This window comes from Protopterus annectens, chromosome 7.part0 (genome assembly GCF_019279795.1).
Source record: "Protopterus annectens isolate FY-2018-M chromosome 7.part0, PAN1.0, whole genome shotgun sequence".
Taxonomy (NCBI): domain Eukaryota; kingdom Metazoa; phylum Chordata; order Ceratodontiformes; family Protopteridae; genus Protopterus; species Protopterus annectens.
In genome coordinates this window covers 966323667-966345214 of record NC_056739.1, presented here as the reverse complement: position 1 = coordinate 966345214, position 21548 = coordinate 966323667, and the positions used below count along the sequence as shown (strand labels likewise).

Sequence of the window (21548 nt, the reverse complement as noted above, 5' to 3'; positions counted from 1 at the left end):
CCTGCAGCTCTGAGGTAGTGGGGGCCAGGGGCTGCAAAAGCACCTCACTGAGAACCGGTGACTGGCTTAACGGCGGCCTCATCGTCGGTTTTGGACCTCGGATGCCTATCCTTTTCCTTGCGTTTTTTGTAAACTCTGGTCGTCGGCTGTTCCGATGGCATTATATAATTAAATCTTCGGCCAAAGTAGTGAAATGCAAAATCAAACTGATGCTTAATAGTGTGTTGGTTAAATCTAGCACAAAACAGACAGCTAGCAATGTTGTGATTAGGGCCTAGGCAAGGAATACAGTAAGAGTGAAAATCCTTATGAGGTATGTGCTTCCCACAAGAAATACAATTGTTAACTTTTTCTGACATCGGTCTGGAGCAAGAAAAAAGTTTCCCCAACGGGGTACTTAGCCTTAATGAAGACTTTGGTTCTGAAATTTGGATTTGAAAATCTCAGGAGTTGGCCGACCAGCACTTGCGAATTGCTTTTGCTTCGGGCACCGCTCAGCAAGAAAGACTGAAGAAAATGGCGTCAGCTGCATCTTTTATACCCCTGGCGCACTGACGTCAGGGAAGAGGCGACAGCAACCGACGTCGGACCTACACTTTCGAATTCAGTCCGACTGCGGGTAGCCTGCCAGCAGGATAACCCCAGGAGTAATGACTGCAACAGTGAAACACGATGAACATCAGGTGGAGTCTAAATGGGCTGCTTCTAAACAAACTATACAAGGAGTGCAGATGTCAGAAGGTGGAATTTTATGCCTGCACTCTGTGCATTTCTTGAAGACTGCTGGCTTGGAATCATCCATGGCAGGGCTCAACTACTACTACTACAAAAACACACACTAAGGTAGAAGGGAAGAAGGAAAGCCCTACACAGCAACGGGCGGATGAACTATTTTACATTCAAATCCACTAAAAGACATACAATTATTGTACATAAGCTAATAAATGAAAAAAACAAACTGCAAAAATAGATGACATTTTATAAGGGCAATAAAGCATTCTTTCTTTTTTGTTGAACTTTCTAGTAAATAAGTATGACCTTCACACTACAAACCTGGCTCAATATCAATCTACATACAAAAACACAGACTCACACAGACACACACACATGCTTACATATATGTTTTAACATGATTTGTTTGAACTGTGTTTGCTCAGTTTTGAACTGCTTTAGTTATAATTCCTTGAGTTTTGATTTTGTGTCAGTTGTTAACTTGTTACATGTTGCAGCAATGTGTAAAACTTGAACATTTGCACTTTAAGCATTCTCCAAGACTTAGAGGTAGCCAAGGAGGAGTTATCATTATTATAATGGCTTAAGAATAACTGCTCTTTCTTCAAAGTGGAGTGGTCTTGTAGTATATAAATGAAGGAGTGTACAAGGGCAAAGCCCTACACATGCTTGGGTGAAAGACGCTTGCCCTTTGTAAAAATGCTCTTTTTATTAACATTGCTCATTTAATCAAATACTTGATGAATTCAAGTGCATATGTGTAGTGCATACATGCAAACAAATGATACAGTCTTATACCAAATCTGTTTTTTTTTTTTTTTTTTTTTAGAGGTGGTGAATTTACATCCATTATGTGTGTGTGTGTGTGTATATATATATACATATATATATATATATATATATACACACACACACACACTATATATATATATATATATATATATATATATATATATATACACACACACACACACATTATATATATATATATATATACACACACACACACACACACACACATATATATATATATATATATATATATATATATATACATACACACACACACACACACATATATATATATATATATATATATATATATGTACACATATGTGTTTATTGTGTTGTTATTAAGTATAATACTGTGGACTGCTTTGTTAAATGACTGCTTTTAAATATATCATATGGCCTGTTTTGTTCAGTAACTGACCTTGCTTTTAAGTACTGTTTTGTTGAATGCCTGACTTTGCTTTTTAAGTATATGAGGCTCCTTGTTTGTTGAATGACCAAGGTACTTGTTCGGTACGTGGTATCCGCTGCCTTGCAGAATGACAGAAATGTGCTTGTTTGTTGCATGTAAAAGTAATAGTGGGTGGTTCCCACAAGTCTTAACAAAAAGTTGATTAATTTATATAAAATAACCAACACAAGGAGGCACCTTGTATTGAGGGTAGTACCCTCAAGGTTATAGTGGGCGAATTCCACAGCAACTAAGGACAATTTGTTATTGTATATGTGTATCTATACATATATATATATATATATATATATATATATATATATATATTAAAAAAGACAATTTAACACAAGGAGGTGCCTTGTGTCAAGGGCGGTATCCTCAGGGGAAAAAAGGTAAGAGGCATGACTGTTTGTTTAATGCTGCTTTCATGTACGACTGATGTGTGCTGTTGTGTAATGTTATGACTGCAGAGAAAGAGAGAAAGAGAAAGAAAAAGTTAAAAGTAGAGTTAATTCAAATTTATGTGCCTACAGCATGTTAAAATGTATGTCTGTTGTCAAATCATATCCAGGTGTGACTGTGTGAAAGTACCCTGAGGGGGTCCAAAAGAGTGGTCAGTTCTGGACACAATTATCCCAACTGCAATGCTAGAGCTATAACTTTTGAGCTCGTGATGCAATGACAGTAAGCGGGTGCTGTGGAAAAAGGCTGATCAAAACCTCTCCTCTATCCTACCCTTCCCTCCCTGAATGGTGTGTGGATTGGTATATTTTTCTTTCCTCTAAACTGCCAAGATCCAGGATCTGTAAGGTAAGTTTAAAAAATAAATAAATAAATATAAAAAGGGAGAGAGAGAGACAGACAAAGATAAGCAAGCAAGACTGAATCCCTGAAAAGGGAACACCTGCATATTTTATGTATCATAGTTAAAATAAAGGAAGTTGTAAGTATTTGCATGACTGATTTCAGCTTACTAAGAATTGTTCTGGTGGAGTATTTCCATTAAATGAAATTTATGATAGGATAAATTCATGAACTTGAAAGGTATTAAGTAAGTGGGTAACAAATGTCAGTATTTTATTCTTGGTATACTGAAGCTCTTGAAAGGGAAAAAGTCAGCATTAAGGGGGTTACAGGATGCTAATAAACAACTGTTGCAACAGGTAAAAGATGTCAATAAAGCAGTACAGATCAGCAAAAAGGGATCCCTTTTATCCTGTTTTGGCAGGTTTGGGGAAAAAAAAAAAATAAGAATGGCCAAAAAGCAGAGACGTCTCAAGAGAATGATTATCCTCCAGTAGCTACTGCACCCCACCCCCATATCTACCGGTACAGGTGGCCCCTGTACAAGATTTCTGCTGTTTCTCAGACCTCTGCATTTTTGAACACGGGGTCAGCATGATACTGTTACATCTGAACTTAGTTCTCCTGTTCAACTCATCTTTAGAACAGGCATCTGCAGTTAAAAAAGTTTTCCTTTCTTCTTCTTCCTATCATTCTCAACAAGCTTCTACCTTTCCAACAGGAGCACTAGTGTTTGACACTCCTGTGGCTCATCACAAGCACTCACATGATAGGAAAGGACAAGAGGCTATTGCCTCTGCAGAAGATTTTTTTTGGCACCTTAAAAAAAGTTAAAAAAATGGGGGGGGGGGGCTAATGCATACTATGTCTAAATGTTTTCTAACTGAAAAAAGAAACATCTATAAAGGTTTAAGGTGAAATTTAAAAAAAACATTACAAGCCTACTTTGACAGATTTAAACCAGATGCTTCAGGATGTTGCTTCAAATGAAATAACACAGTTATTTGAAAAGGCTAAAATAAATTTCACTCCCAGAGAAAATGCACTAATAAATAAAAGGATAGTATTGTTAGATTACAAAAGTGTGTCAGGCATGTAGGCAAAATAAATAAATGCCCTTGCAGATTATTTGAGTCATATTAAAGCAGTGTTTGCTAAACATTAAAAAATATCAGACCCACATAAACAAACTAAACCAGCTATTGCAGCTGCCTTTGTGCAGGGTTTGCAAACCCTGTACAAAACCAAATGAAGCAAGTGCTTACAGACTGACAGGAAAAAGATTTAAAGTCCTTATTAAGTGCTGCAAATCACCATACTGACTATGGCAGGGTAATAAACAAAAATAAATATTGACCCTTTGCTGCCACTGGATCAAAAAGGACCCTATGTTAAAGTAGAAATAAATGCAAAGCCAATTCTATTCTTGGTGGAACTGAAAACACTAGATCTGTATTGTTACTTCAGACAGTTAAATACCAGTATAGGAACAAAGTAAAGCCAGTTGGTGTAACAAATGCTACTGTTATATATCCTGTTTTAAAACCTATACCCATTTTTTTAGGTCTGATTGACAAAAAAGGCATTCTTTTCTTTGAGTACAACTGTGCCAGTGAATCTTCTATGTGAACTGGGTGGTACCGTTTGCTGTACACCAGAGGGGATGTATCTAGATATTCCAGCAGAATCAGTGGGAAGTGTTACAATTCTTAACAAAAGCTGGGAGGAGCCTTTTGAAGGCATATAGACAACTAAACTGCTGCAGCAGGTACCTGGTAATTTATGGATTAAACATACTAATAAAGTAGGTATATTAAAATCTGCAAAACCTGTAAAAATAAAAGTGAATCTATCAAAATCCCTGTAAAAATAAAAATAAAAAACATAATAAAATACTTACAGGTTTGAGCCACATCTAAGGTCTGTAAACAATACAGTATTACCAACTTTTTCTGTGGTTCCAAAAGTAGCAACAATACTTAGTTGATAACCATCTACAGTGAAATATTTTTCTGTGACACCTCTCTGTTCAGCATTCTTTTCTCTACCTATCCATTCTAAAAGTCAGTTTCTGTTTACTTTGACTTATAAGGGATAGTAGTATACATGGACACGTTTGCCATAAGAATGCACTGTAGCTTTCATTTTTTTCTTTCCTCAAATTCTAAAAAATATATACTTAAAGAATGTGACATTTCCAGGTGGGTCTGTGTTAGTAACTCATTTACGTATTGCACTAACAGCATCCGATTCTTTTCAGCAGAATACCCTGCATCTTTTAACTATCCTTGCAGAAAAAGGACACAGTGTCAACAAATAAAATTACAGCTATGGTTACCTCAGGTACGTTGACTTGGTCGTTTAATATCTCAGAGTAGGATCTTACAGTAGCTATCCCTCACTCTGAATCATCTTCATTACTTAAAATGAAACTCAGCCCTTCTTGACTGCATGTCTAACTAAATATGAATGTGCACTTTTTCTTTTCCTGATCCATCGCTGTTCCGTTCTAAATCCTGCAACTGTGTTATCTATTGCTGAGAATGGTAAAGAGCATGATTGTGTGTGTGTGTGACTAATTATCTGCTTTCTTCTAGAAAGGACTTAAATGGTATTCCTATCCACAACACCAGATCAAACTGAAGACGTACCTGCTCAAAATGAAAAAAAAAAAGTGTTTTTATTTGCTGTTAAAAATTTTCATTGAGTGCCTACTAAAAGGGCACAGATATTTGGCAGATTATGCCATCAAGTAGATTATAAAAGTAATAATTCTTATGTAACGCTATTGTAAAACTCTAATAATAATGACGTCTGATTTTAATAGTGTCAGTTTTCAAGCTGAGGCATCACATGGGAAAGTTCAGAAGTGGCTCAAAGACAGATATATTAAATCCTCTAATGGAGTATGGCAACATCCAGATGGCCAACTGGTAATGCCTGCCTCCTTGCCACCTTACCTAGTAAGGGCATGTCTTTTACTAGCCCATGCAGGTAAGGCAGCTTTATTTAATCAAATTACCCAAAGTTAGTATACCACTCATGTCTCCTCTTTGATACTTCAGTAAGTTAACTGCTGTGCGATTGTTTAAAATACAATGTCAGTTACCACCACCTTGGGGACCTTTTATTAATGTAGAGCTGGACTTTGTCCAGATGACTAAAGTACATCATTTAGAATAATGTTCTATTAGTAATCTGTATGTTTTGTAAAAGCTCACCCACGTCACAACACAGATTATGTAATTTGGTGTACCTTGTACTATCAGTTTTTTTAATTTTAGTCTTCACTGTCCCAACCATCCGCAATCCTCTGGACTAGTAGAGAGGGTTAATAGGACCCTATTTAAAAAGATGTGTACTAAACAAAATTTAAATGGTCAAAGACGCTTTAAATTCTACAAGGAAATTGAGGCCCTATGAAAAATTAATGGGAAGACCCATAGCCCTTCCATTTGCTCCCCCTGTGTCAGATGAAAAGATCAACTCTTGTTGTGTCTTTCGGCTTTTCCCAGTTAGGGGTCGCCACAGCGGAACTCTGGTCCACTAATGATTGGCAATAGATTTTTTACGTGCCGAGTTGCCAGCTCTGATGCACAACCTTCAACGAAGTTACGCCCATTCACGCATGTCTCCACACAGAAGACGCTTTTAGCCGAGAATCGAACAACTCTAATGGATAACAAAAAAGAAAATATTCATTTCTTACAGCAGTATCTCTTCCTCCATCATCTGACTAGCCTGTCACCAACTGCAGCTGGGTGACTGGGTTTATGTAAAAACCTCTCAAAGTACAAACAGTTTAAGCCAGACGTGAAAAGGCCCTTTACTTTGAATCCTCACCACCCTGACTGCAGTCCACTGTGCAAGACAACCAACCTGAATTCACTCATCCCACTGTAAGAAGACCTGCCGTGTGCTCCAGACGAATCATCATTGCTGGCAGAAGAAGATCAAAGTGTGAAGGACGAATCATCTGCCCAGTGAAACATAAGAAAAAATCAACTAAAATAGCACCTCACGATAAATCCGATGACAACAGGTACTTTTGTTCTGTTTTTGCTGTTTTGCTGCTGTTTCCTTTAATAACCTAATCAAGAGAAAATCAGTTTCCTGTTGGTTCTTTGACAGTACGCTGTGACAAACTGTTGTGTATGTTCACATATACCTCAACATTCTAAGGCAGGGATTCCCATGATTCCAATTCCTGCATCACAAGTAAGTAACATCTGAGAAAGAACTTAGTGACACTGATCTATCTGGTGTAATCTGATTAATTTTTAAAGGTTGTTTCACTTCAGCTTGCCACCACAAATCGTGGGTACACATGATTTGCCAAAAATAGGACTGTGCCAGTGGAAATCAGCAAATACAATGACACTAGACATGAAGGTGTGTTGAACTCTTTACAGTCAAAATGCTAAGACTGGAGGCATGGCATGGGCATGATAAAGGATCATTACTACATTTGTAGTGATCACCACAAATTTTCCTGATCCTCGGGACCAAACAAAGCCAACCGTGGGTAAATACAGCATTACCCACACCCAGAAGTGGGTTACTGCTATTATACCATGACATTATTTAAGAAAAGAAACTATTACTTTTCTTAAATAATGGCATAGTATAATGCCTGTTTGCTGCCCTTCCGCAGATGTCTGGCATCCGCGGCAGTTCTGATGTACTGCGCGCTGCAGTACATCAGAGTTGTGAAAAGCACGGAGAAAGCAAGATCTCCGTTGCTTTTTAGTGTTAGCTATGTTAAATGGGTTTAACATAGCGAGACAGCTAAAATAAGCAACGGAGATGTCCGTTGCTTATTTTAAACTGTCTCGCTATGTTAAACTCATTTAACATAGCTAACAGTAAAAAGCAACAGAGATCTTGCTTTCTCCGTTGCTTTTTAAATGTCTCGCTATGTTAAATGGGTTTAGCATGGCGAGACAGCTAAAATAAGCAACGGAGATTTCCGTTGCTTATTTTAAAGCTGTCTCGCTATGTTAAACCCATTTAACATAGCGAGACAGTGTTTTAAAAAGAATTATACTAATGGAAAAAAGTCCGGGCGACTGGACCTTTTTCCATTAGTATAACTTGATTTACAACGGGCACGCTGGCCAATCAGCGTGCACGTTTTGGAATAATAATGGGGGGGTCATGGTATAATAACTTATTTAATATTTGTTCATGTTAAAAATTATATGTAGTATAGATGCATAGTTATGCAAACCACAAATACTTATTGTAGTTCTGAGTGTTTCACAACTGCATTTTAATATCAAGCTGCCAAGTGTATTAACAAATGACTGAATGTACAAAGAAAGTAGTGCTAAAGGGGTTAAGAATGTTATAAAGACTGGTTTCTGAAAGCAAGAAAGAACACACTGTATATGTAAGCTCTGACCTTCTCAGGCTGGGATGGGTAGTTACAAGGAATGTTGGGAAGTTAGAATGTACTGGTACTAAAATGTACAAGGTCAAAAAACAAGACTGATTAACAAGTTAGATGGCTTGTGTTTTTCTAATAAAAACATTATTGTTAAGTATTCACATGCAGCAACACGAGGGTCTGCAGAAATCCTATTTGACCACGTCAGTATTCTGCATGCATGCTACTAATAAGAAAAGTAAACAGAAACCGTGTATTTTTGCTGCTTGGTGGGACTAACTTTAAATTGTGTAGATAGTTTCCCGGCACTGACGTATGTGAATTTATAATAAAAAGAAAATGTTTTGCACATCCTAAAAAGTTATTCTTGACTCAAGACTAAAAGGTAATTAATGTTATTTATGTACTTTTTAAACTGCACTTTAATAACCCTATATAGCATACCAAACACAAACAGCTTTAAACAAGAATTAAAAAGTACCCTCTGTAAACCATGGATATGCCCCTGTCAGGACCCCACTTAATTGGACCTACCACTCTTTATACTTAATCTAACAATCATATTAGTTATTACACGCCAACTATGTATATACTGTAAATAGCATCTCAACTCTATTACAAGTCTACCGTGTTACTTTTCTCTGATTATTTATTCCTCAATCTTGTGAATATTGTACCCATCTCTATTGTTAATCAACTGTGTGACAATTGTAAATCTGAATAATTATTTGTACATTATTGTCTGGAGCTTTTCTCCTCGGGTCTCCACTGAAAATGGGCCTGTGCTCAGCTGGACCAACCCAGTATACAAATGTGAAGTAAATAAGTAAATACAGCATGCTTTAATGTGCTAGCAGCTGGCCTCCACGGTCAAATCACAGTGACAGGATGTCTGCGATTTAATAACCTCCAGCCACTGTCTGCGTGGAGAGAGTGTACATTCTCTGTGAGGGATTTTACTCTGGTTTTATTACATATTCCAAAAACATGCTGGTTTGAGTGGCTGCACTAAACTGTTCAGGACCCCACTTAATTGGACCTACCACTCTTTATACTTAATCTAACAATCATATTAGTTATTACACGCCAACTATGTATATACTGTAAACAGCATCTCAACTCTACTACAAGTCTTACGTGTTACTTTTCTCTGCTTATTTATTCCTCAATCTTGTGAATATTGTACCCATCTCTATTGTTAATCAACTGTGTGACAACTGTAAATCTGAATAATTATTTGTACATTATTGTCTGGAGCTTTTCTCCTCGGGTCTCCACTGAAAATAGGCCTGTGCTCAGCTGGACCAACCCAGTATACAAATGTGAAATAAATAAGTAAATACAGCATGCTTTAATGTGCTAGCAGCTGGCCTCCACGGTCAAATCACAGTGACAGGATGTCTGCGATTTAATAACCTCCAGCCACTGTCTGTGTGGAGACAGTGTACATTCTCTGTGAGGGATTTTACTCTGGTTTTATTACATATTCCAAAAACATGCTGGTTTGAGTGGCTGCACTAAACTGTTCAAACATACAGAAGCGTGTGTGTGTGTGTGTGTGTGTGTGTGTGTGTGTGTATGTATGTATGTATGTATGTATATCTAGCCATCTATATATATATATATATATATATATATATATATATATATATATATATATACACACACACACACACACATACAGATATTAGATACATGTGTACATATGTGCAACAGACACACATACAGAAGTGCCCACTTCTTGCAGTAATCTGTCTATAAATGATGATACATTACTTATGGGGTAAGCACTTGATTCAGCCTTATCTAAGCAACTGATGTCAATGTTTCAACACAGAGTAACAGCACTGCACTGGGTAGCTATGACCCATTATTGTGCGGCAGGGGAAAAAAAACAGAATGCATGCCACTATGTATAGTATCCCATCTAAGATCAGTTTATGATAATTTTTTTGTAAGTTTAGTGCAATGCTTTGTTAGTACATGAACTTTAATAACAAAATATTGAAATCTTAAATATGAGAGTGAAGAAAAACCTTTTATTTTGTTTTTTCAATTAAAAAAAAAAACAGGTAAAAGGACATTATTTTAAGATCTCACACAATGACGGTTATCTGATCTTAAAGGTTACAGATATGCTATCCACTGATGTGGCATCAAAGATGTACACACCACCTGGCACTTTAAGTCAGTCAATCATTTAGATCCACAAAATAAAAAGTATAGTAAAGATTACCTAGTGATGGGCAAAGTAGGCACACCCTCAGTAGTCCCCGTGACTGCAGGCTCTGAAAAAGAAACAAGAGGAGCAAAGGATAAGGGAAAGATGGTAAGTGGATCTACCCCTACAGAATTAAGGGGCAATGTTGAACATTCATTACAGATTTTCATCAAGTAACATGTTTTACTTTCTAGGCTGAATCGGAGAGATTCTTCTTGTGATTCACTCTGTGGGGTCACAATCCTCATCCCCAGGCTGAGTTTCTCATCTGCTTCAGATGGTGTCCTTGAATGCCCCTTTGCACTTTCCTCGCATACAACTTCACTGTTCTCGGCTGTAACAGAACTAGTAACTATTGCTGTTTCTGGACAACCACCAAGTTCTATATGAGAGGAAATATAATTAGAACAAAACTGACATAGTTACTGTTCTCTACAGTTAGAAAGTGTATACAGTGCAAAATACCACTCCTTTAAGTAAGTCACAAAATGCTATATCATAACATGTGCACTCACAAATCATAACAGTATATGCACTCACACCTGTCAAATCAAAGAAGGATATTTAAAAAAATGGCAATGGGTAGCCAAATCTCTTCCTTAAATTAAAAAAAAGGATCAAGAACAACCAGGAAGCAAAACTAATGGCTCAGAACTGAAATGATAAAATCTGATCTACTTATCTCCATCTAAACACATCAATTTTTTGACTATAGGGAGAAAGACAACCCACATCTGTCCAGTCCACAACTGCCATACTGTCTACTGCTTCCATCATTTGAGATCACTTCAAATATTTACCTCTAGATCCTGGGTTTCATGAGTTAAGGCAAAACCCAGTCACAGAGCAGTCATCCAGACAGCCATTAGGGCATTTTTATGGATGTGGCCAAACCTCACATTCACAGGAGATTACTAGGCTAAAGGCTTAAAGGCCCTCATAAGCCTAGCCAATATAATCCAATTTTACCAAATATATGTGGCCCCTAGGGGTAAGGGGATGGTATGAATTTGTGCCTGTCCATTGAGTATCTTACAGATTGCCCTTATCTATAAGGGACACTGACACTACTGCAGGTGTGAATTTGCGATTCATCATCATTTAATCCAAACTGCGTTTGAAGACAGCCAGGGAAGGGCTTTGCTAAATGTGAAAAGTAAGCCTGTTCCAAAGGAGAGGCAATCTCTGAGACACATATCTATCTCTCCAGCATGTTTTGAGTTGCTGACCAAGTTTAGATCCCTAGATCGGGTGACACTTGTGCTGTTTGACTTGTGGATGTGTAGCACCTCCATCAGGGCTGGATTTGTGAGTGCCCTGTAGGTCAGGCATAGGTCACCCCTTAATAGTTGGTATGTGACACAGTAAAGGGATACGGCTTTTAGTCTATCCCCATAGTTCAAGTTGTTTACACCTTGTATTTTCTTTGGGAGGAACCTCTGAGGTTGCTCCAGATGCTGTAAGTGCCTAGTCATGTACGTGCCAAATGGTGCACTATACTCGAATACTGGTCTAATGAGGGCCGAGTACAGCGGGACTATAATTTCCTTGGAATGTGGATGCCATACCTTTACTTATAAGTTGCGCCACACAAAAGAATTTCCTCACCACTGTGGACACATGGTGGTCAAAGTTCAGGCTACTATCTGTGTACCTAGATCTTTCACCTCTATGTCCACTCTAAGAGGCTTGCCATTGATGCTGTAATTTGCAGGGGTATTTCACTTCCCAAATGGTATGTTAATGCATTTATTGCATTTAGTTTTAGAACATGGTTCTGGCACCAATCATTTGTCTGATCTAGACCCTCCTGAAGGATATCAACATCACTGGGGGTTTCAATGATTGCCCCCAGCATGTAGTCATGGGCAAATTTTGTCATCCAGAGGCCTTCTGCATTTGCCTTGACTTCAGGGAAGTATATTCTGAACAGGAGTGACATAGGCTCTTGTCATATTAGAGGGACTACCTGTGCCTTTGATACAGAGGTGAGACAGCTCATTGACACTTCAGCAAGGCTTACAACAATGGACTGGGTAGTTCCCTTCCTCCCTGAGGCCTGCATCACTTTCCTTGAGCACCAGGCCACCATGGGGTGGGGTTGGGGACACCACAACTCTTCCTCCCAGGTAAACTTATCCACACAAGTCATATCTCTTGCCCACGCCACCACCCAGCTCTTCCACCTTCCTGAGCTGTTACTCAATCTCTGAATCATAGTCAGAGTGTTATCCTTAGCACCACAGGGTAAATATGAGAGGCAGTCAGTTACCAATATCAGCAACCTTCCTCATGTACAAAAGATAACCTGCATTATGATGTCTCAGTTTTCATCTATTCAATACTATCCTCCACATCCAGGATGCTAGTGAGGTAGAAGGCAAGATACATAGTCTCACTCTTCCTTCTCTACCACTGGACCAGATAATGTACCTGTATGTTGAAATGAATTTCCATCAATTTCTAAGAAAACACAGCTGGCTCAGAAATTAAACTTCAGGATCTCTGTCATTAGCAACCTAAATTTCAGGCAGCTTCTTTGATGAAGTATGGTGAATATCTTTGCATTCCAGTAAAGATTTAAGTGGTCAGCATAAATTTAATGGCTATTTGCTGTGTTATAGATATCTAAGGACTCTATGTAGCCAGCTATACTAAAATTAATGGTCTATCCTTCCTCCAAGATTGTGCATAAATTGCAAATTGCTGTTAAACACTGGAATTGCATCAGTTTAGTCAGATTAGGACTTGGGTGAAAAGGCCTGTTAGCAGACAATACATTAGAAAATAATAATTACAATACATACAAGCATAACATAATAAAGATGAGCAGTAAACATGGCTCAAGTTACTTTAAGGTCACATATCAAACATGAATAAAACGAACTCCAAGTATTTAAAAATGGAAGTATTTCAGACAAAGTGAAACCAAAAGATGACATGAAGATATTCTAAGGGATAGTAAAAAGTACATACACACACACACACACACACACACACACACACACACACACACACACACACACACACACACCATGCTAGAGGTTTTATTACACCACCAAGCTCCATGCTGAAGTTCATAAAACACAGATTTGCAAGAAACTCGGTATAAAGTACAGGTTTGTCACAGACTCAACACCAAATCTTAAAAGAAATGGCAATGAAACAGTAAGTCACTACTACATTCAGGTTGACTCGTCACATGGTCCTGGCATTTTTTCCAGTGCTGTCTTCATCCTTATGAAGGGTAATGGTGGGCTCATGCCTGTGACGGTACTAATACAGGGAAAGCAGAATTCACAGACTTGATTGTTAAGCTTCCAACCTACTGGCCTTCAAAATACTTGACTGCTGTAACACTAGGTTCCTATTTTCTGTGCTTTAAATACATGATTTTTATAACTGAAGGAACTTAATCACTGACTTCTAATTCTATGCATAAGCTATTACATAATCTTTGAAGGTACTGTGTAATGTTATCGGCCACATTTCTTTCTACATTTGCTGTTTATTTTTAGTATTAACTTCTACCAGTCTTGTGTTGGCACTCCCACTTGTACATTTCAGACACAGATGTCAAAAAGAACTGGATACATTATATAAGCAACCAAGTATAGGCAAGTAAAAAGCAATACCACAAACGAGAAGGAACAGCAGACCACAACAGAAAAATACTTTAATCGATCTTAGCCCCTCGGCTAACAAGCCTTCAAGAGATAAAACATTACACCCAGCATTATGCTTATATAAAACACAAATTAACACCAATTCAAAATTCTAATTAGAGGAACACCCTCCAATTGCACTCTGTGTTTACCCATTAGGTGACCATGTTTCATATTTTAATATACAGACAGTTTCTTTATACAGAAGTCTATTTTTGACTTCTATATCATCCCATCCTTGCACAACTTCCAATATTGTAGCCCTTAAACACTCATTGTTTCCATTATGGCATAACATATAATGTTGTGCTATGGGACTTTCCACTTTCCTATTTTTTATATCTCTTAAGTGCACCTGCAACCTTGTCCTAAATAACCTTTTATTTTCACCAATATAGAACAGGTTACAGGAGCACTTTAATGCATATACTACCCCCGTTAGTACTACAGCTAACACTTAATCTACGAGTAAAAGTAATCCCATTTATCTTATCAAAATATGGTGCAACAAAGGGACAGATAGAACATTTGCCACATGGCTTCATACCCATTGTTCTCATAGCAATAAACTGGATGCATTACCTTATAAATCAGGTAGAGATTATATGCATCCATTCTGTAAGAAACAGAATATGAGAATTTCTTAAGCCTTTCTGAATAGTTCAAAAGCTTCAACCCTAAGATTAATCAGTAAGGCCTTGTAGCTTTTTAAGTTGTTTTTTTGTATCTTGCTCAAAGTCTACAAAATGAAACACTGCATTCAATAATGGACTGGGTCAGTGGAGAATAAAGTGGTAAAAATTATCTCCCTTAAATTTACCAGTGCAGTTATTGAATACACATAAACAAGCATGTCACTTTTAATTAGGTTACAGAATATAATTTTCTGGCTGGCAGATACAAACTGGTCAAACATGTTTCAACTGTTCTCAATAACTATCCCTAAATCTTTAATGATGCTGTGTTTTTTTTATGATCTGTTTACTTTATAACCATAATTCATGTCCTTTCTGCCAAGACTCATGTAGCTATGCTACATCTGCTAACATTAAAGGTGAGATAATAAAGTACAGGTGTGTACTTACCATAAATATAGATGTTTGAGTGTATTCACTGTTGCAGTCATTACATTTGGGTAATCTGCAGGCAGGTTGCCCTCAGTCGGCCTGATTAACAAAGTCTTGGGTCCTGTGTCGAATGCTGTCCCTTCTTCCATTACGTCAGGTCGTCAGGGGTATAAAACATCCAGCCGATGTCATTACATCAGTTTTTCTTGCCCCAGATGTCAGGTGCCCCCCTAATGGGAGCAAATAAACACAAAAACACAAAAGTATACCTCCAACCAAAAAGGCTTTTAAGCATAGTAAAGTAAAGTAGAGGTACAGTCAGAAAATCTAGGGTGCTGGAGGGAGGGTAACCAGGACTGCAACAATGAATACACTCGAACATCTACATTTATGGTAAGTACACAACTGTACTATGTTCTTCGTGTTTCACTTTTGCAGTCATTACACTTGGGTAGATTCCCAAAGCTATGGTTGGGAGGAGGAGTTTATACAGCATTAGGGCCAGCTATAAGACCCTGCAAGACAGCAGTGGCAAACCCAGCTCTGGATTTAGAGAACATTGGTAAATGATAATGCTTGGTGAAAGTATGCACAGAACTCCAGGTAGCAGCTTCTAGGATATCCCTGGTAGGGACACCTCTAAGAAAGGCTGCAGAAGTAGATGCAGCCCTGGTGGAGTGAGATCCGATCCACTGGGGAATAGGTTTTCCATGGTGCTTACAGCAGAAATGAATGCAATGGCTTATCCATTTAAAATTGTTTGTTTTGAAATAGCCTTCCCCTCTGCCCCTGCAGCAAATGCTACCAGCATTTGTTCAGAGTTTCTTCGAGATTTAGTCCTGTCCAAGTAGAATCTTAGTTGTCTGCGCACATCCAAAGAATGCAGAATCCGTTCCCCTTTGTTCTGTGGATTGGGAAAGAAAGTTGGCAAATGAATGGACTGATTAAGAGCCACATTGGAAACCACCTTGGGCATGAAGGATGGATTGGTCCCAAGAGATACACTGTCCGCATGAAAGATGATGAAAGGCTCCACTGCCATAAGGGCCTGTAATTCAGATATCCTGATGTGCTTGCTAAAAGGAAGGCTGTTTTCCAAGAAAGAAATTTTAAGTCTGCAGTAGCAGCTGGCTCGACAGAAGGTAGAGTGAGTTTCTCCAAAACAAAGTTAAGGTCCCAGGCAGGGTTGGAGCTCTCCTGGGTGGTCTCAAGTTTTTTCCCCTCTGAGATACTGCTTGAGCAGAGGATGAGAGAAGAGGGGTGGTTCCGTGTTATAGTGAGCTGAAATAGCTGAGGCATGGATTTTAATGGCAGAAAAAGACAGGCCCTTGTGAAGCATCTCAGTTAAGCATTGCAAAATCTGAGGTAAATTGGGCGCTGCTGTGCTCATCCCTAAAGATTGGTTCCAGGCACAGAATCGTTTCCATTTGTCAGCATAAGATTTTCTAGTACTAGGTTTCCTCGCTTCCAAGATGACATCCATCACATGTTTGCTGAGGGATGATAAGGGTGAATTTAAGTGATTAGCCAGGCTGCAAGGTTTAATGTTGGAAGCTGAGGGTGCAGGTGCCATGGAGATATTTGCGACACACTGCGCAGGAGGGGGTACCAGTGTTGGCACGGCCAGTCTGGAGCAATCAAAATCATCCTTGGTTTGTCCTGTTTGACTTTTAGTAGAACTTTGGAGAGCAGAGGCAGAGGGGGAAAAGCGTAGACTAATAGATTTTTCCAGCAGAAGGACAGAGCATCCACTTTCCAGGCTTGTTTGTGGGGAGTCCTTGTGCAAAACTTGTCCAACTGGTAGTTCTAGGGGGAGGCAAATAGGTCTATGTCTGAGCTCCCCCATTTGTTTGTCAACATGTTGAAAATCCGTGATTCCAATTTCCACTCGTGTGGGCCCATGCGGTTTCTGCTTAGTCAGTCTGCCAGTGCATTCCATTTTCCTGGCAGGAATTGAGCTTGTAGATGCACTTGGTAGCTCAGGGCTGTGTTCCACAATGCCATGGCTAGTCTGCAGAGGTGGTAGGAATGTGTACCCCCCTGCTTGTTTATGTAGCACATAATCAAGATGTTGTCCGTCTTTACCATTAATTGTCCTGGAAGAATGTAGTCCTTGAAGGCTGTCAAAGCATTCTGTACAGCTAACATTTCTTTTTGATTGATATACAGGTGCATTTGATTTGGGTTCCATCTGCCCTGAATGCACTTCCCTGCCAGGTGATCCCCCCATGCATAGTCTGACGCATCTGTAGTTAGGGTTTGGGTGGCAGGGGGTAGTGTGAATGGTAATCCCTTGTTTTGGTGGCAGGCTTCTGCCCACCATAGGAACTCCATGAGTAGGCAAGGTATGATAGGAATCACTGTTTCCAGACTGTGACAATGTCGACTCCATAGACTTTTTAGATACCACTGTAGTTTCCTCATATGCAGTCTTGCATATGGAATTAGAAGAATGCAGGAGGCCATGAACCCCAAGGCTTGCAGTATTTGTCTTGCAGATAGCAGGGTTTTTGTGGTCACTTGTTTGAAGTAAGTTACCAAATGAATTTGCTTCTCTGGCATGAGGAAAGCCATCTGGGCAGTTGTATTCAAGCTTGCACCCAGGAATGTAATCTGCTGACACGTTATCAGTTGTGATTTATTTTCATTTATGGTGTACCCTAGACAAGTCAAAACCCTTTTTACAAATGCCAGATGATTTAAAAGTATTCCCTGGTTTTCTGCCTGAATTGGACAATCGTCCAGGTATGGATATATCTGAATATTTCTTTGCTTGCAAAATGCAATAACTGGATCCAGGCACTTTGTGAATACTCTGGGCACAATAGACAAGCCAAAGGACTAGATGTTAGAGTGTATTCACTGTTGCAGTCATTACATTTGGGTTATCCTGCTGGCAGGTTGCCCTCAGTCAGCCTGAATTCAAAAGTCTTGGGTCCTGCATCGGTTGCTGTCAGGTCGTCAGGGGTATAAAGATGCAGCCAACGCCATTTTATTCAGTTTTTCTTGCCCCAGATGTCAGGTGCCCCCAAAAGGGTAGGCTAACATTATGTAAGTAAAACATAAATGCCCCAAAATAAGCTTTACCTTCATCTATAAGCAAATACACCACCTAGGTTGTATAGATTAGAGAAGCAAAGATAAGTTCCAGCAAAAATAAGGGGGATGTCGGGTGGGTAACCTGGACTGCAACAGTAAATACACTCGAACATCTACATTTATGGTAAGTGTACACAACTGTACTAGGTTCTTCGTGTTTCACTGTTGCAGTCATTACTTTTGGGTTGAGTCCCAAAGCTATGGTTGGGGGGGGCTGGAGTTAAACAGCATTAGGAGCGGCTATGATGCCCTGCAGAACTGCAGTGGCAAAGCCTGCCCTGGATTTAGAGTAGAGAGGCAGATTGTAATGTTTTGTAAAGGTATGCACTGAACTCCAAGTAGCAGCCTCTAAGATGTCTTTGGCTGGTCCTCCTATGAGAAAGGCTGCAGAGGTGGCTGCAGCTCTGGTTGAATGTGGCCTAATGCCCTTAGGCACTGGTTTGCCATGCTGTGAGTAGCAGAATCGAATGCAGTGACCTATCCACTTTGAAATCATCTGCTTGGAGATAGCCTTTCCTTGTGATGCTGTGGCATATCCGATGCTGTGGCATATGCCACTAGTAACTGTTCTGTCTTTCTGAAAACTTTAGTTTTGTCCAAGTAGAATCTAAGTTGTCTGTGTACGTCCAAAGAATGCAGAATTTTCTCTCCCTTGTTCTGTGGATTTGGATAAAAAGTTGGCAAATTAATTGTTTGGTTAAGGGCTACACTGGATACCACCTTAGGCATAAATGTAGGGTTTGTTCTCAGAGAGACCCTGTCTGGATAAAAAATGATAAAGGGTTCCACAGCCATGAGAGCCTGTAGCTCTGAAACTCATCTTGCAGAAGTTATTGCTAGGAGCAGAGCTGTCTTCCAAGATAAGAACTTTGCATCCGCAGTAGCAGCTGGCTCAAAAGGAGGTAAGGTGAGTTTTTCCAAGACATAATTGAGGTCCCATGCAGGTATTTTATTATTTATTTATTTTATTTATTTTACATTTGTTGACCGGGTTGGTCCAACTGGATACATATCCATTTTCAGTGGAGACCCGGGGAGAAAAGCTCCAAAGAACAGAGGTACATAAACAAATATAGTGACAAAACTTAGGGTAATTGAGACAGCTAACATTTATATGCAAAATAAAACAGTAGGTAATGGTATAAAAATTCATTAGTGATACCAGTTAGTAAAGATGGATATTCTCCTTGGAGGCCTTAAGTTTTTGGCTCCTCTGAGGTACTGTCTTAATAAAGGATGAGAAAAGAGTGGTGGCTCTGTATTGTAATGAGCTGAAATGGCAGAGGCATGGATTTTAATTGATGAAAAAGATAGGCCTTTGTCCAGCATCTCAGTTAAGTATTGCAAAATCTGAGGAATATTTGGGACAGCTGTATCAGCTCCTTGAGCTTGGTTCCAAGCGCAAAATCTCTTCCATTTCCCAGCATAGCATTTTCTAGTACTAGGCCTTCTGGCTTCTAAAATGACATCCATCACAGCTTTACTGAGAGGTGTTGTTTGTATGGCTAGATTATCCGCCATGCTGCCAGGTTTAGAGTCCTGAGTTGGCTGTGCAGAATCTGATTGTTTGCTGGGACAGTAGATGAGGTATTTGAGGTAAGGTCCAGGCTGGGCATTGGGACAAGTTCCTTAAGACTGGATAGCAGTACTGGCGTGGCCAGTCTGGGGCAATCAGAATCATTTTTGGTTTCTCCTGCCTAACCTTTAGGAGTACCTTGGGGAGGAGAGGGGGTAATGAGAATGGCTGTTCCTTGTTTTGGTGACAAGCCTTTGTCCACCATCGAAACTCCTGTTGTAGGCAGGGAATGAGAGTAATCATTGTTTCCAGACTGGGGCAATGTTGTGTCCAGACACTTTTTAGGTACCATTGAATTTTCCTCACATGCAGTCTTGCATATGGAATTAGTAAGATGCAGGATGCCATGAAGCCCAAAGCCTGCAGAATTTGTCTTGCAGATAACTGGGCCTTTGTTGCCATTTCCTTGAAGCAGATAGTCAGTTGCCTTTGTTTGTCTGGAGTGAGATAAGCCATCTGGGCAGTTGTATTTAAGCTTGCACCCAGGAATATTATCTCTTGAGAGGGTACTAATTTTGATTTCTTTTTGTTGACGGTGTACCCCAGGCATGTTAAAAGTCTTATCACAAATGTCAGATGCTGTAATAGAATGTCCTTGTTCTCTGCTTGTATGAGGAAGTCGTCCAAGTAAGGACATATTTGTATTCCTCTTTGTCTGCAGTAAGCAATTACTGGTGCTAGGCACTTTGTGAAGACCCTGGGCGCAGTAGATAAGCCAAAGGGCAGTGCAGAGAATTGGTAATGTTTTGAGCCAGCCTTGAATCTGAGGTATCTTCTGCATGATTGGGACATGCAGGTATGCCTCTTTTAGGTCTAAAGTCATGAGCCAAGCCTTGCTGCCCAGCATGAGCAGAAGCTGCTGTAAGGTCAACATCTTGAATTTTGATATATCCAGGAAAGTGTTTAGAATAGACAGGCCCAGTATTGGTCTCCATGTTTTGTCCTTTCTGGGTACCAAGAACAGTCTTGAGTAAAATCCTTGTCCCTGTTCTTGCTGTGGCACTTGTTGAATAGCCCTCATGTCCATGAGAGCTGCAACTTGTTTTTGAGCCTCTGTCCATTGATTTTTTGGCAGGTCTGGCCAACCGTTTGCCCTTGGCAGGGTATGGAAATGAAACTTGTAGCCTTGTGACACTATGTCTAGAACTCATTTGTCCTGGGTTATAATGTGCCAATTTTGTGAAAAAAGTGCTAGTTTTCCCCCTAAGGGTGCTGCCAAAAGATAAGTGCTTGGTGCAGGCAGGGGGAAGTCATTGGGACTGTTTCCTGTATGATTGTGCTTTGTCTTCTCCACCTTTGGAGGTAGAAGTACTCCACTGCTTAGACCTGTAGGACCCTTGCAGCTGTGATCTGCCTCTAGGGTGTCTAGATCTGCCACTTTGAGGTCTGTTGGAGACTGGAAAGGACCAATTCTTTGTAGAACAGTGTCTGCTAAATCTAGGTGGCTGTACCTGTAAGAAATCCTTGACCATTTGCATAGATTTAGCTTTGTCCTCCATTTTCTTTAACACCTCTTCTGCCGTAACACCAAACAAGGTATTCATGTTGTAAAGGAGCATCTAATAATGTTGCTTTAACATGGTCAGGCAGATTTTGTTCCTTTAACCAAGCATGCCTCCTAATGACAGAACCCATAACAGCGGCCCTGCAGGAGGCCTCCAGAGAATCAAACCCACATTGCAAAGTATGCTTTCCAACTTGTTCAGCTGCATGCAATAAATCCTGCATTTCTTTGTTTTCTGCACAATCAGA

At 39.5% G+C, this 21548-nt stretch overlaps 1 protein-coding gene across 4 annotated transcripts in view; it reads right to left on the bottom strand.

The window, feature by feature from the left end:
* The window catches only part of TP53BP1 (tumor protein p53 binding protein 1), a 1265047-nt gene that overhangs the window by 524728 nt on the left and 718771 nt on the right, over positions 1-21548 (bottom strand). For all 4 annotated transcript variants that reach the window (XM_044077533.1, XM_044077532.1, XM_044077535.1 and 1 more), the window contains 2 exons: positions 10577-10771; positions 10405-10456 (listed from right to left, as the gene is read on the bottom strand). In XM_044077533.1, the coding sequence (XP_043933468.1) occupies positions 10405-10456; positions 10577-10771 (247 nt within the window). The remainder of the gene's footprint in view (positions 1-10404; positions 10457-10576; positions 10772-21548) is intronic.